This window comes from Salvelinus alpinus, chromosome 18, assembly GCF_045679555.1.
Source record: "Salvelinus alpinus chromosome 18, SLU_Salpinus.1, whole genome shotgun sequence".
NCBI lineage: Eukaryota > Metazoa > Chordata > Actinopteri > Salmoniformes > Salmonidae > Salvelinus > Salvelinus alpinus.
Genome location: NC_092103.1, coordinates 33,655,070 through 33,672,170, shown reverse-complemented (window position 1 = coordinate 33,672,170; position 17,101 = coordinate 33,655,070). Strand labels below are relative to the sequence as shown.

General features: G+C 44.4%; 1 protein-coding gene across 1 annotated transcript in view; it reads right to left on the bottom strand.

Annotated features, from left to right (window-relative positions):
* The window catches only part of LOC139543444 (rho guanine nucleotide exchange factor 28-like), a 47,040-nt gene extending 33,620 nt beyond the window's left edge, over nucleotides 1–13,420 (bottom strand). Inside the window, exons 1-3 of the mRNA XM_071349545.1 lie at nucleotides 13,110–13,420; nucleotides 10,665–11,025; nucleotides 6,819–6,862 (exon numbers count right to left, since the gene is read on the bottom strand). Of these exons, the coding sequence (XP_071205646.1) occupies nucleotides 6,819–6,851 (33 nt within the window). The 5' untranslated portion in view covers nucleotides 6,852–6,862; nucleotides 10,665–11,025; nucleotides 13,110–13,420. The remainder of the gene's footprint in view (nucleotides 1–6,818; nucleotides 6,863–10,664; nucleotides 11,026–13,109) is intronic.
* Between the last annotated feature and the right edge of the window lie 3,681 nt (nucleotides 13,421–17,101).

The window sequence follows — 17,101 nt, the reverse complement described above, 5'->3', positions numbered from 1 at the left end:
GTCTTTCACCCTCATTTTTCACACACTTTCTCCATCTCTCACTTTCTCACCCCTCTCTCACTCTACCCATCTTGCTCTTTTTATCACACTCTCTCTCTCCTCTCTCTTCCTCCTTCCTCGCTCTCTCGCCCTCCTTCACGTGGAGGATTTTGTTTCCTTCCATAATTAGTATCGGTGGAGGTGGAGGCCTCTCTCTGAAGATGAGAAGGGTGGGATACAAATTACAGCTGTAACCTGATACCCACATGAAAGACGCCCAATCACACGGCTGCATAGTCAGTGGAAAAGTTGAGGACGGACAGACGGACATCAACATGTCACAGAGACCAGCCCTAATCTGGCTAGGAGTTATACACTGAGCTTTGGTGATCTTTGACAATACTTTCCCACAGAACACCCAGCATTGTGAAGAACAACAACATAGGCCTGGCTGGCTATAAGGTCAGAGCTATTTCACTGCTCACTGGCCGCCAGATACAGGCTATTGAACCAAGGAAAATGACCCATGAACAATAAAAATGTCATGGACCAATAAGAACACCAAGGCAACCACACTTTAATATTTCAGGTTTCCTTGAGTAATAATCTGTCTATGAAGGAGGAATCACAATGAACTCCACCATAAAATGGGAACTACCACAAGCACAAATGACAGCGGACAAGAAAACAAAACACAGATGTTAGTCATCAAATCAAAATCGGATATATTATCCACTTACACAATATATACACAAAAGTATCTGGACACCCCTTCAAATTAGTGCATTTGGCTATTTCAGACATACCGGTTGCTGACAGGTGTATAAAATCGAGCACACAGCCATGCCATCGCTATAGGCAAACATTGGCAGTAGAATGGCCCGTTTTGAAGCATTTATTTGGGCTGAAATTTCTGAGGCTGGTAACTCTAATGAACTTATCCTCTGCAGCAGAGGTAACTCTACGTCTTCATTTCCTGTGACGATCCTTTGAGGCATTTGAGGGTTTTTGCGACTGCACTTGAAGAAAATGTAAAAGTTCTTGAAATGTTCCGCATTGACTGACCTTCATGTCTTAAAGTAATGATGGACTGTCATTTCTCTTTGCTTATTTGAGCTGTTCTTGCCATAATATGGGCTTGGTATTTTACCAAATAGGGCTATCTTCTGTATACCACCCCTACCTTGTCACTACACAACTGATTGGATCAAAGAAATTCCACAAATTAACTTTTAACAAGGCACACCTGTTAATTGAAATGCATTACAGGTGACTACCTCATGAAGCTTGCGCAAAGCTGTCATCAAGGCAATCTTATTTGGTTACTACATGATTCCATGTGTTATTTCATAGTTTTGATGTCTTCACTATTATTCTACAATGTAGAAAATAGTATAAAATTATGAAAAACCCTGGAATGAGTAGGTGTGTCCAAACTTTTGACTGGTACTGTATTTTTGGTCATGTAGTGTCTGTTATCAACAGTAAGATAGACACTAACCACTTCAGCATAACCACCCAACACTACATCTATTGAATGGGAACAAGAAAGAGGAAGGCAATATGAAGGAGTGCTTGAGAGGTAGAAAACCAGTGTATTGACCTGCAACTGATAAGAACAAGATAACCCTTCTTTCTCATTTAGTTTGATAAGACCGGATTCACAGAGGGTGTGTGTGTGTGTGTGTGTGTGTGTGTGTGTGTGTGTGTGTGTGTGTGTGTGTGTGTGTGTGTGTGTGTGTGTGTGTGTGTGTGTGTGTGTGTGTGTGTGTGTGTGTGTGTGTGTGTGTGTGTGTGTGTGTGTGAGAGAGAGAGAGAGAGAGTGTGTGTTTGTGTGTGTGTGTGTGTGTGTGTGTGTGTGTGTGTGTGTGTGTGTGTGTGTGTGTGTGTGTGTGTGTGTGTGTGTGTGTGTGTGTGTGTGTGTGTGTGTGTGTGTGTGTGTGTGTGTGTGTGTGTGTGTGTGTGTGAGAGAGAGAGTGTGTGAAAGGGTGTGTGAAAGGGTGGCAGACTGACGTCACAGCGTTGATCCATGGCCTTTGCTCTGCTCCAGCCTTCCAGGCCTGCCACATCATTAAGTAGAAAACCAGTGTATTGACCTGCAACTGATAAGAACAAGATAACCCTTCTTTCTCATTTAGTTTGATAAGACCGGATTCACAGAGGGTGTGTGTGTGTGTGTGTGTGTGTGTGTGTGTGTGTGTGTGTGTGTGTGTGTGTGTGTGTGTGTGTGTGTGTGTGTGTGTGTGTGTGTGTGTGTGTGTGTGTGTGTGTGTGTGTGTGTGTGTGTGTGTGTGAGAGAGAGAGAGAGAGAGAGAGAGAGTGTGTGTTTGTGTGTGTGTGTGTGTGTGTGTGTGTGTGTGTGTGTGTGTGTGTGTGTGTGTGTGTGTGTGTGTGTGTGTGTGTGTGTGTGTGTGTGTGTGTGTGTGTGTGTGTGTGTGTGTGTGTGTGTGTGTGTGTGTGTGTGTGTGAGAGAGAGAGTGTGTGAAAGGGTGTGTGAAAGGGTGGCAGACTGACGTCACAGCGTTGATCCATGGCCTTTGCTCTGCTCCAGCCTTCCAGGCCTGCCACATCATTAAGCTGTGACGCTGTGACACAGTCAGATCGAGTGACACTGAATTATTACCGGTGAACTCACCTCCACTGCCTGGAAGGTGCGAGGGTTTAGGCCTGGTCCCAAATGGGATCATTATGGAAAACGAAGATGGTGGGGACTGAACCCCCCCAAAATGGTCACTTCATACTGAAGATAGCTCTAATCAAATCAAATCACATGTTATTTGTTACATGCTTGGTAAACAACAGGTGTAGACTAACAGTAAAATGCTACTTATAGGCCCTGACCAACAATGCAGAGAGAAAAACGATAGAAAAATAATAACAATAGGAATAAATACACAATGAGTAATGATAACTTGGCTATATACACGTGGTACCAGTACAAAGTCAATGTGCAGGGGTACAAGGTAATTGAGGTAGATATGTACATGTAGGTAGGGGTAAAGTGACTAGGCAACAGGATAGATAATAGACAGTAGCAGCGTATGTGATGAGTAAAAAGAGTTCATGCAAAAACGGTCAATGCAGATAGTCCGGGTAGCTATTAAGTTAACTATTTAACTAACTATTTAGCAGTCTTATGGCTTGGGCATAGAAGCTGTTAATTTACACCCAAGTCGAAGCTTAAGGGTAAATGCTGAATGAAGATTGTTTTTCTGTGGCAGTCTTCCTCGTATAGCCTATTTTTTGGAGGCAAAACAAAGCCCTTAACCAACCTGACTTCTAACTAACTTGGCTTGAATCTTCACCATGCTCTCATGATGGTGATGAAAACAACAACAGCAAGGTCACACCAACACATCCATGGTTTCTAGGAGACCAGGAACCATCTCCCTCCTGAGTGATCACACGCACACACACACACAGGTGACGTCTACAGTAGGAAGCCAGCCCTGATCTAGCCTACTGCAGCAACAACAACAACAAGCGTAAAGCTCAACAACAGTTGGCCTGAATACATGAGGTAGCCAAGTAGCCTCAAAACAAGAATGATACGAAAAACAGAAGCGGCATCTGATATGCTGGCAAGACTCAACTACACACACTACACACACACAACACACAAGTGCACACAAGCACACATAAGCACACTCCCGCCTAGTCTAATTTCTACGGTCTTTGAATAATGTACAAGAACAACTGGTGGAGCTGTGTTCTACTGATCCCTTTGAAGTGTGTAGATGATCTGAAGTGGACGAGCAGGTTGTAATCCTCTTATAGAATCAGAACAGGACTGATCTGAATGGCCTTTTTTTTAAACTAATGACTTCATGGAACAGCTTTGATCAAAGACCATCTGAGGCCACAGTGCTTAGAACTCGGCTTTTTCCAACATAGAACTTGGTCCTGTGTAAATCAAAGCATATACAATATGCTTGTATGAGTAGCCTACACACAAAGCATCTCAAGATTACTCAAAGACAATCAATCAAGCATGGGAAAAATACATTTTAGAGGTGGGAAAATGTACTGTGTCCTTTGAAATAATGATGGGTGAAAATATTTAAAATATTCATGATATCATTCCAGAACGATGAAGTAGACACATGACAATGCAAAAGGAACCTTGATGTACTGTACATTCTATAATGTGAATCCATCAGACCTTCATGGTGGGGGACTGTGGGTGTCTGAGCATCGGAACAGAGCAACGTTACAGTACACAGCCCATCAGCAGAGCTGCCTGAGCCACATTCCTCTGAACAAATCTAGCACACTAATGACACATTAATGTAAACGTCAAACTGACTGACTAAAACTCTCATGGCATCATAAGCATTTCTCACAGATTCTCGGGATTTATGGCCATGGATTCGTTCTTACATAATGTGCATCAGTAACCTGAATTGTTGTGCAAACCTACAGACATGAATGTGTGAAGAATGATACACAAAAGTTCAAGTTACAATCATGTCTAAATTGAAGTCTAGAAACGTCCTCCCTATTGCACTGAATGGTTGGTGCAGCAGATTAGGTCTGTATTAGTGGGACTACTAGATAATGTAGCCAAACACATTATGTGGTAGACCTAATGTGTTTTATCATATTTGCTTGCATCCAAGGGTCCTCTATTGTTATACCTTGAGCTGCTAATCATCCAGTGATAAAGGAAAGACATGGTGAGATGTTCCTGTTATTCCCAGGTTGGTAAACCCGGCATGGCTAACACATTGCCTTCATTATCTGACACACTAAAAGGTTACAGTAATCATTAACCACAACTGTATGTACAGTAGATTGATACCGAGGCTTAATACTGCCTCAACCAACAGTTTTTACCCCCTCTATCAAAGCATAGTGGCACCTGACACACACACATACACACCAAAATGTATTCCTTTTATTTCTGTTTCAAAAGTGGTAGAAAATAATCATCATGAACTTTTTAAAGAAGCAAAGACAATTGATGTTCTGTTTCCGTGTTTCTGTCAAGTAATTCTCTGTGACAGCTTTTGACCTATGAGAAGGCCTCACATTCCTCTCCTCTAACCCAAAACACCAGCAGCCTGCCAGTCCACTACCAGGTGATCTCTCACAGCCAGCCAACAATAGCACTGCCAGATCACCTCACACACACAGTATCAAACACACACATACCCACCTACACACACACACCTGGCCAAGCAGCACGGGAGTAGGCACACACACCACAAAATGCAGACACTTCATCTCATTCAAACTCAGTAAATCTCAGTCTGAACCTTCACACAGAACAAACCACAAATCACCAGACACAGGAAAATACACAGTGAGAACATCTACCTAGTATTCAATACTGTCCATTGTACTGACTACTTTCTGGTGTGGTGAGAGTCAAAGCAAGGCTCTATGTTGTCACTGCGTAGGTCTGCTCCACCAGAAAACTTTAACAGGCCAGTTATAATAACAGTCTTTAAATCAGTGAAATATAGCACAGCTTACATCCACAAAGCAGAGAGTGTTGATGTCTGGCTCTCATTCAGAGGTGCTACAGCGGCAGTGCTTGGACATTAGGGTGGAGACTACACCTCACCTTGTAAAACAGAAGTATATGTTCAACCTTAATGGTTCATTATCTTCATACTATACCAGAGAGGACGAAACTGAAACATGATCAAACCTAGTAAACTCTACTAAGAGTAGGTGGGAATTTGTGAGTATTTTCAAAGAAACAGGTTATACTGAACAGTGTTGTAAAAATGTCACTGCTGCTCACTAGTGAATTTAAGAGTTCTGCAACCAGAGATTAATAATATGAACAAATAATGAACTCGAGAAAACTGGCATATGAATCATGAATGTTACGTGTTCCATGATAGACAGACCAAACCTCAGGAAACCAGGCTCTCAATAACAGAAAGGAAACATTGGTGGCATAGTAAAACAAACTCTCTCTCTCTCTCTCTCTCTCTCTCTCTCTCTCTCTCTCTCTCTCTCTCTCTCTCTCTCTCTCTCTCTCTCTCTCTCTCTCTCTCTCTCTCTCTCTCTCTCTCTCTCTCTCTCTCTCTCTCTCTCTCTCTCTCTCTCTCTCTCTCTCTCTCTCTCTCTCTCTCTCTCTCTCTCTCTAGGGGAAGTGAGATAGAGGAGAAAGAAAGAGACAGGGACTAAGAGGGAGTGAGCGAGTCATTTCACACTAAATGAAAATAAATGAGGAGCGACCTTCTGAAAACACACTCCTCATTCACCTACAACAGAAAACACATGTATTGGAATAAGCATATAGACGCTCAGGTCTGGCCCTACCGGCTCAGACTCTCTGTCTCTCTCTCCACACACACACACACACACACACACACACACACACACACACACACACACACACACACACACACACACACACACACACACACACACACACACACACACACACACACACACACACACACACACACACACACACACACACACACACACACACACACACACACATATATGTATAAAAGCATGGGCTTTTAGTGGGCTCAGTAGGCCCATCTGGAAGAACAGGCTGTGTGTAAAGGTTTATATCCCAGGGGAGTGTAACACACCAGGGTTAGATTTCACCTGTAGCCCAACATCAACACAAGGCCATACAGTCAACAACCAACCAGAGGGAGAGAAAGGGAACTGAAAGGGGAAACAGAGAGAGGGGACACTGAGAGAGGGGACACTGAGAGAGGGGAAACGGAGAGAGGGGAAACGGAGAGAGGGGAAACAGAGATGGGACACAGAGTAGGGACACAGAGAGGGGAAACAGAAGAGGGGAAACAGAGATGGGGAAATGGAGAGAGGGAAGACAAAAGTGCAGGATGAACAGTACTTACATATAGAGGTACTTCTCCTCTGTTCAGCTCCATGTTCTGAGCATCTGATGAACCAATAAGAAGAAAAGGGCCATGCATATTATCATATTATTTAAACCATAGACTTTAAACCAACCACTGCAAATAACCAATATGTAACCACAACCCTGCATGCATCTGACTAAAGACACAGTGTAACCATCGAGACCCTGATCAGCATGCCATGTACTGTAGCCCAGAATGGGTCCAAACTCCTCTCTAAGTCTGATTCATTAATTGAGCAGTCAGAGCTTCAGAATCACAAGGCTCTACTCTACGTGCGAGAAACAACCTAATCCTCTCATCATCCTGGTCTGTCGGAACATGAAGCCTTCTATGAAACACTGTTATCCTTTTAATATTATCCCATGTCCCCCTCCCTCCATTCCTCCCTCAATTTTTATTTCTCTCTTTTTTCTCCATGGTAAAGAGTGATCCAATCTGTCTGTCTGTGTCTAGAAAATGTTACCTTAAGCTGCCCATTTTTTCTAATTAAAAGGCTTTAGTGTGCAGTCTGTCTGTGCACGGTATAGTATTTGCTGTGTTTCTCTCTATTTGGTGGCAGGTTGCAGGAATGGAGGCCACTGTGCTGTAAGTGGAACTGTAGCCACATGCCTACACCTGATCCGCTGTGACTCCACTCTCGGTGTGTGTGTGTGTTAATACTGCATGACTGCAGAGTGACAGAGAGATGGTGTCAGCACTATAGAGGCATCGCTCAGTCTAGACACAAGGGGATGATGAGGAGAAAGCATATAGGAGTCAGAGAGGGACTCCCTGCTTCATTTGCATGCCTATTTTCCTATTAGGCCTTAGACTTTGGGTTACACAACACACAGGATAGGTCCCAAACAGAAACACACTCCACTCTCCTTGAAAAAGACCTCCTAATACTGACCCCTGACCTCTCTACCTCTTCAGTGTGTCTGTGTGTAACAAACCAGACACTAGGACTGGCCCTGAGGAGACTAGCTAACGTAAACAATGAACAGCACACAGTAGAGTACAAAAACGTCAAAACCAGGAGGAACACTAGTTTTGACATCTGGTCATGTGCCAGAAATATTTTCAAATGTGAAGGTCCAGAGAGGTCAAGTGTGAACAGATCTGTTTCCTCTCACATGATATCACCCACATCAACCGTACATCACCTGAACAGGTAAATCTTGATTTCACCATACTATTTTGTAATTAGAAAATGTACCAGCTCATTGTCTTTGGCACATTGGCCACTTAGGTGTGGTTGTAAGATTGTTCTCAGGAACACCCAGCTATATACTCAGTTATGCATTAGAGAATGATTAATGGCCCCTGAGAAAAGGATGCAAGGTGGAATGATGGCAACACAGCTGTCAAGAGAAGCACAACAAAAGTCCTCAGTCTAGGAAACTAATAGCTTCTACCCTCAAGCCATAAGGCTGCTAAATAGTTAGTTAAATAGTTAACCTAATAGCTTCTACCCCAAGCCATAAGACTGCTAAATAGTTAGTTAAATAGTTAACATAATAGCTACCCGGACTATCTGCATTGACCGTTTTTGCACTAACCTTTTTGTCTCATCACATACGCTGCTGCTACTGTTTCTTATCTGTCACTTTATTCCTAATTATGTACATACAGTATCTGCCTCGTACCCCTGCACATGGACTCAGTACTGGTACCACATGTACACTGAACAAAAATATAAACGCAATATAAAGTGTTGGTCCCATGTTTCATGAGCTGAAATAAAAAATCATATACATTTTCCATACACACAAAAAAGCGTATTTCTCTCAAAAGTTGTGCATTAATTTGTTTACATCCCTGTTAGGGAGTATTTCTCTTTTGCCAAGATAATCCATTCACCTGACAGGTGTGGCATATCAAGAAGGTTATTAAACAGCATGATCATTACACAGGGTTACCTTGTGCTGGGAATAATAAAAGGACACTCTAAAATGTGCAGTTTTGTCACACAACTAAATGCCACAGATGTCTCAAGTTTTGAGGGAGAGTGCAATTGGCAGGACTGTCCACCAGAGTTGTTGCCAGAGAATTTAATGTTAATTTCTCTACCATAAGCTGCCTCCAACATCGTTTCAGAGAATTTGGCAGTACATCCAACCGACCTCACAACTGGTTACCAAGTGTAACCACGCCAGCCCAGGACCTCCACATCCGGCTTCTTCACCTGCGGGATTGTGCTGATGAGTTTTTCTGTCTGTAATAAAGCCCTTTTGTGGGGGAAAACTCATTCTGATTGGCTGGGCCTGGCTGCCAAGTGGGTGGGCCTATGCCCTCCAAGGCCCACCAATGGCTGCACTCCTGCCCAGTCATGTGAAATCCATAGATTAGGGCCTAATTTATTTATTTAAATTGACTGATTTCCTTATATGTACTGTAACTAAGTAAAATCTTTGAAATTGCTGCATGTCGCGTTTATATTTTTGTTCAGTATATATAGCCAAGTTATCCTTACTCATTGTGCATTTATTATTACTTGTATTATAAATTGTTTAACTTTTCTATTATTTCTCTATTTTCTTTCTCTCTGCATTGTTGGTCAGGGCCTGTAATGTAAGTAAGCATTTCACTGTTAGTCTCCACCTGTTGTTTACGAAGCATGTGATGAATAAAATGTGATTTGATTCGATTTTTGTAGACAGTATAACCTATTAAAACTACGGCTTAACTGTTTGTCTTCCTCATAAGTGCTCCATTAGCTCACTTTTTACAACCTTTTATAAGATAGCTGATATGGAAATATGATGGATTTTATGGTTGTGGAAAAGTTATCTATTTTATGTCATTAAGGAGCAGGTTTCAATAGAATATGGTACCTATTTTCCGACAGAACAACTACACAAATCAAACAATCATCTAACATTTCACTCTCATCATCATCCTCCTCCTCCTCCCTCTCATCCTCCTTCCTCTCATCATCCTTCTCCCTTCCCTTCTCTTCCTCTTCCATATCCTTCTTCTACTCCTCCTTTCCCTATCTAAATAAAACAATCATTATCATCTATCACCCCCAGCCCCCCTCCCTCTCCTCCCCCTCCCCCTCTTTCCTCTCCAGTGAACCAGAGAGTGTGGAAAATAACCTTCTCACGCCAGGTCAGTCCAGGCCACCAACAGGATATCATTTCATACGAGGAAGTGAAACAGCTCTCAGATAATCAACAATACACACAATGCCTTATAAACACTCTCACTACACTCTCAAACATGGATCCTTATCCAGGCTAACGGAACCAATGACCTTCTCTAACAATACATTAGGAACTGACACATTTTTGTTATTGTATTGCATTCGTCACAAAGTGATGAACAAAAACCTGGTTGGACCTAAGTACCCAGAAAGAACAGCTCAGGATGTCAGTGGCAAATAACTGCAGAGGTATGGAAGAAACCTTGAGAGGAACTAGACTCTAGGGAGAGGGAGCCCAACCTCAGCAGTAGTCTACACTTCATTATACAGGTGTGATTATGTATTTATAAGGCATTGTATCATCAGCATCATCCTTCTATAGACGCAGTCAGCTGAACTATGCCAATGTCCTATTGAAAGAGAAGTGACATACAAGTGCTTGAATTTTGAGTGGCATCAGAAAGCTATGCAGAAAGCAAGTAACGTTCGTTCAGCATCTTCATCTTGTACCTCTATCCTCTGCTCTTCTCAACAACTTTTAGACATGTTAGATAATAGTGACTTATTTTCAAGAATCCCTTTCAAGAATCCCTTCATCAATGTTGACAAAGAGACATCGCCTACGTGTAGGCTATATTTCGATATTGTCTGGATATATTTTTTGCAAGCGTAGACGTAAAGCGCTTTGACATTACCTGAGTCGTCCGCAATCTGCAGTTAGACCTTGCTTCCTGTGTAGAAAGTTTCCAATGTATTTTCTCCTAAAAGTCTGATGGTTTAGTCATTTCCCCAATAAGCAATGGTAAAAAAAAAAACGGAGAAAAAAAGCGAGTCTATTCTGTGAAGTCTCCCGTTCGGTAAGAAGAATGTAGTCAAACTTTCATTTTGGAGAAGTGGGTTTTCCAAAGCACCGCTGCCAGCCTTCGTTCTATCCGTCCTCTCCTCCACCCCGCGCGACGGTCCAGCCCCTCCTCTATCCATGAAGAGGCAGGTCTCTCCTCGCCCGTTCACCGTTCACGGCGAGAGCCACAATAACACCGTCACGTGTCCACAGACCTAGATGAGATGGGAGAAATGACGCAACTTCATTGAACCCTTTTCATACACAGGTGAGGTTGTGGTGAATGGGAGTCTGTTTGCCATGTACATAGAATAGAATAGAAGAGTATAATAGTATTGAATATAATAGGTTCCCTTATCACTGCCTTCTGAAGAGACAATAGTCTTTTGAAAATGTTAAAACTGTTCCCAAAATCGGTTGTTTTGTTACAGTAGCCTATTGCATGGTAAAATGGTAGCCTAATTAATAAGTAATGACATAAGAATGAATCTGTATGGAACAGTTTATTTCCATGGGTAGCTGGATGAGTATGCAATCCAAAACACTAAATATGCATGGGTAGTGAATGTTGCACTTTCTATTGCTCTGCTTGGCCTTCCATAAGGTCCACCACCATTGAACCAGTCTTGGAGCCTCCAACCCCCAACCATACTGAAAACAGATATCTTGCTGTTCTCCACTAACTTGTTACTGCACTCGTGTATACAAGGTCATACTCGTACTAGTGCCCATAGCAACAGGGGAGGAAATGAAAGGGAGACCAAATGGAGTGCCCGCCTTTCCTGCTCTTTAGCCATTAACTAACATTGAGCAAATATGGAGTGGAGAATCTCTTTAGTTTAGGCTACAGCTCATAGGCCACAGCAACAGGAGCAGAAGTAAAACCATAAATTAACATCAGCCTATGAGTATGCCTACAATGCATAGGGGGCTGGGGAAACAGTTGAAGACCAGGCAGAGACCACTGCAGTTGTACCATTGAGTATAGCTTGTAACCCAAATTGGCTGCAGCAATTATTCAGCTGAGTTAATGAAGAAATGTGTGAAATGTATGGCAATACCAAAGATGGTGGCGAAATGAAGATAGTTCACACAGTCCGTGTACCATTGGAGAGAAAAAACACAAATGCAATTGCAGCTGGGTCTGGTCTACTTAGTTTATTGACTTTCATTGAACCAGAGAAAAAAAAGTGAGTGGGGTGTCTCGCTTCCTCTTCCATCTCTGACAACACTTAATTCATTAAGGTGATTAGACTTAACAAGGTCTGCCATCTGCAGGCAACATGATTCATATGCTACCTGTAGAATAATAGTTTTTTACCAAAGGCCAACATGTGCATATGATGACATATGACTGCATATACTGTATAATACATTGTTTTCTCAGATGCTTCTCTTATACCCTGTATCTGAAAAATGAACTTTTTTAATATTTTTGTTTAAAGACAATAAAACTACACTTTCATATACTATTAGTATAATCAGATTTGCCAACTCATTGTATGAGTCACGTTCAATAGCAAAAAGTTTAGTTCAGTTACTCGTCATGAACTCGATTCAAGTGCCGGTATGTCAGATTGGTCTATACTGTCCCCCAGTGGTCATTAGATGACATCATATACTGGGATCAAATGCCCTAGCTGCAGATATACCCCATTTACCCAACACCAATACAACCTTGAGTAAAGACCTTGGGTAAAAAACTGAAATTTAGATCAGTTTAACTTCCTCTTACATCCATTGACATGTTTTATTTTTTATTAAGGTTAAATAAATAAAATAAGACATGTTTATGTTATCCACATGTATTTGTCATACACTATTTAAAAAACACAGTTCTCTATTAGCCTGGGTCCCAGTCAGTTTCTGCATCAGCAAAATATTGATTTTGTTGACTGATCCAATTTTTGTTATGAAGTCAACAATGTATGATGATATATTGTCATTCTGATTAAATGCACATGTTGAAAGACATCACAATAAATTGTGGTTGTGGCATCTTCCAGACACATACATGAGTGTGCACCAATAATCAGATTTAACGTAATTCTGTTACGCAGGGTGGAGCAGGTGAACCCAAGTGCAGACTCAGACGACGAGACAGTGATAAGGTAACCATGGTATTTATTGAAAAGTGATGGGGGGGGGGGGCAGGCCAGGGGGAGCTCTGGCGAGTAGCAGGGAACCAGGAACTGAGGCTGCGGCTGGGGCAAAGGAAGCAGGGGCAGGGTAAGCAGGTCCGGGGCAGAATCCAAGGAAGCATTAGAGCGGGGGTCCAGGGCAGGGAAGCAGGACTTACGAGACGAGGGACTGGCGACAGGGACCGGAGTCAGAGCGAACGAAACTGTGGTGGAGAGAAAAGCAGCATCAGGCTAGGGAAACCAGGCACCACAAGATAATAAGCTCTATGCAGGCACAACTGGCTTGAACTGCAGACTGACTGAGCAGAGGCTATAAACTGACAGCATGGAAGTGGCAGGGCTGAGTATTTGTAGAGGTCTTGATTATGGAACAGGTTGCAGCTGGTGGGGATCTGCTCTGACTCCAGCACACCTGTTTCCACTCACACAATCAGATACACCCAACACAGAGGAAGAGAGCACTGGAGGAGTGGCGGCAGGTAAGGGAGACACAGGTTGAGAAGTAGAGTGTCATGTTTTGTCTTTGATCATGTCTTGTCCCTGTGCTTCCCTCTGCTGGTCTTATTAGGTTCTTTCTCTTTCTCTCTCTCTATCGTTCCGTTCCTGCTCCCAGCTGTTTCTCATTCTCCCTACGACCTCATTTACTCTTTCACACCTGTCCCCTATTTTGCCCTCTGATTAGAGTCCCTATTTCTCCCTCTGTTTTCCGCTCCTGTCCTTGTCGGATTCTTGTTTGATGTTTGCTGTTCCTGTGTCCTTGTTTCGCCCTGTCGTGTTCTTTGCCTTCTTCAGATGCTGCGTGTGAGCAGGTGTCTATGTCAGCTACGGCCAGTGCGTTCCCGAAGCGACCTGCAGTCTGTGGTCGCGTCTCCAGTCGTTCCTCTCTATTGACGAGAGGATTTCAGTTTCCTGTTTTGGATTTACTATTGATTATATCCAGGAGAATCATTATTTGTTTAATACTGGAATAAAGACTCTGTTACTATTACGTCGCTTTTGGGTCCTCATTCACCAGCATAACAGAAGAATCCGACCAAGATGGACCCAGCGACTACGGATTCTCTCAACACTGCCGTCAAGTTCCAGGGAGCAATGCTCGGCAGACACGAGCAGGAATTGTCTGCTGCTCGTCATGCCGTTGAGACCCTGGCCACTCAGGTCTCCGACCTGTCAGGACAGTTTCAGAGTCTTCGTCTCGTGCCACCAGCTACTTCCTGGTCTTCCGAGTCTCCGGAACCTAGGGTTAATAACCCACCATGTTACTCTGGGCAGCCCACTGAGTGTCGCTCCTTTCTCACCCAGTGTGATATTGTGTTCTCTCTCCAGCCCAACACATACTCAAGAGAGAGAGCTCGGATCGCTTACGTCATATCACTCCTTACTGGTCGGGCTCGGGAGTGGGGCACAGCTATCTGGGAGGCTAGGGCTGAGTGTTCTAACGTTTATCAGAACTTTAAAGAGGAGATGATACGGGTTTTTGATCGTTCAGTTTTTGGGAAGGAGGCTTCCAGGGCCCTGGCTTCCCTATGTCAAGGTGATCGATCCATAACGGATTACTCTATAGAGTTTCGCACTCTGGCTGCATCCAGTGACTGGAACGAGCCGGCGTTGCTCGCTCGTTTTCTGGAGGGACTCCACGCTGAGGTTAAGGATGAGATTCTCTCCCGGGAGGTTCCTTCCAGCGTGGACTCTTTGATTGCACTCGCCATCCGCATAGAACGACGGGTAGATCTTCGTCACCGAGCTCGTGAAAGAGAGCTCGCGTTAACGGTGTTTCCCCTCTCCGCATCTCAACCATCTCCTCCCACCGGCTCAGAGACTGAGCCCATGCAGCTGGGAGGTATTCGCATCTCGACTAAGGAGAGGGAACGGAGAATCACCAACCGCCTTTGCCTCTATTGCGGTTCTGCTGGACATTTTGTCATGTCATGTCCCGTAAAGGGCCAGAGCTCATCAGTGAGCGGAGGGCTACTGGTGAGCGCTACTACTCAGGTCTCTCCATCAAGATCCTGTACTACCTTGTCGGTCCATCTACGCTGGACCGGTTCGGCTGCTTCCTGCAGTGCCTTGATAGACTCAGGGGCTGAGGGTTGTTTTATGGACGAAGCATGGGCTCGGAAACATGACATTCCTCTCAGACAGTTAGGGAAGCCCACGCCCATGTTCGCCTTAGATGGTAGTCTTCTCCCCAGTATCAGATGTGAGACACTACCTTTAACCCTCACAGTATCTGGTAACCACAGTGAGACCATTTCCTTTTTGATTTTTCGTTCACCTTTTACACCTGTTGTTTTGGGTCATCCCTGGCTAGTATGTCATAATCCTTCTATTAATTGGTCTAGTAATTCTATCCTATCTTGGAACGTTTCTTGTCATGTGAAGTGTTTAATGTCTGCTATCCCTCCTGTGTCTTCTGTCCCCTCTACTCAGGAGGAACCTGGTGATTTGACAGGAGTGCCGGAGGAATATCATGATCTGCGCACGGTCTTCAGTCGGTCCAGAGCCAGCTCCCTTCCTCCTCACCGGTCGTATGATTGTTGTATTGATCTCCTTCCGGGGACCACTCCCCCTCGGGGTAGACTATACTCTCTGTCGGCTCCCGAACGTAAGGCTCTCGAGGATTATCTGTCTGTTTCTCTCGACGCCGGTACCGTGGTGCCTTCTTCCTCTCCCGCCGGAGCGGGATTTTTCTTTGTTAAGAAGAAGGACGGTACTCTGCGCCCCTGCGTGGATTATCGAGGGCTGAATGACATAACGGTTAAGAATCGTTATCCGCTTCCCCTTATGTCGTCAGCCTTCGAGATTTTGCAGGGAGCCAGGTGCTTTACTAAGTTGGACCTTCGTAACGCTTACCATCTCGTACGCATCAGAGAGGGGGACGAGTGGAAAACGGCGTTTAACACTCCGTTAGGGCATTTTGAATACCGGGTTCTGCCGTTCGGTCTCGCTAATGCTCCAGCTGTCTTTCAGGCATTAGTTAATGATGTACTGAGAGACATGCTGAACATTTTTGTTTTCGTTTACCTTGACGATATCCTGATTTTTTCACCGTCACTCGAGATTCATGTTCAGCACGTTCGACGTGTACTCCAGCGCCTTTTAGAGAATTGTCTCTACGTGAAGGCTGAGAAGTGCGCCTTTCATGTCTCCTCTGTCACTTTTCTCGGTTCTGTTATTTCCGCTGAAGGCATTCAGATGGATCCCGCTAAGGTCCAGGCTGTCAGCGATTGGCCCGTCCCTAAGTCACGTGTCGAGTTGCAGCGCTTTCTCGGTTTCGCTAATTTCTATCGGCGTTTCATTCGTAATTTCGGTCAAGTGGCTGCCCCTCTCACAGCTCTGACTTCTGTCAAGACTTGCTTTAAGTGGTCCGGTTCCGCCCAGGGAGCTTTTGATCTCCTCAAGAAGCGTTTTACATCCGCCCCTATCCTTGTTACTCCTGACGTCACTAGACAATTCATTGTCGAGGTTGACGCTTCAGAGGTGGGCGTGGGAGCCATTCTGTCTCAGCGCTTCCAGTCTGACGATAAGGTCCATCCTTGCGCTTACTTTTCTCATCGCCTGTCGCCATCGGAACGCAACTATGATGTGGGTAACCGCGAACTGCTCGCCATCCGCTTAGCCATAGGCGAATGGCGACAGTGGTTGGAGGGGGCGACCGTCCCTTTTGTCGTTTGGACTGACCATAAGAACCTTGAGTACATCCGTTCGGCCAAACGACTTAATGCACGTCAAGCTCGTTGGGCGTTGTTTTTCGCTCGTTTCGAGTTCGTGATTTCCTATCGTCCGGGAAATAAGAACACCAAGCCTGATGCCTTATCCCGTCTCTTTAGTTCTTCTGTGGCTTCTACCGACCCCGAGGGGATTCTCCCTGAAGGGCGTGTTGTCGGGTTGACTGTCTGGGGAATTGAGAGACAGGTAAAGCAAGCACTCACTCACACTGCGTCGCCGCGCGCTTGTCCTAGTAACCTTCTGTTCGTTCCTGTCTCTACTCGTCTGGCTGTTCTTCAGTGGGCTCACTCTGCCAAGTTAGCTGGCCACCCCGGCGTTCGGGGTACGCTTGCTTCTATTCGCCAGCGGTTTTGGTGGCCTACTCAGGAGCGGGACACGCGTCGTTTCGTGGCTGCTTGTTCGGACTGCGCGCAGACTAAGT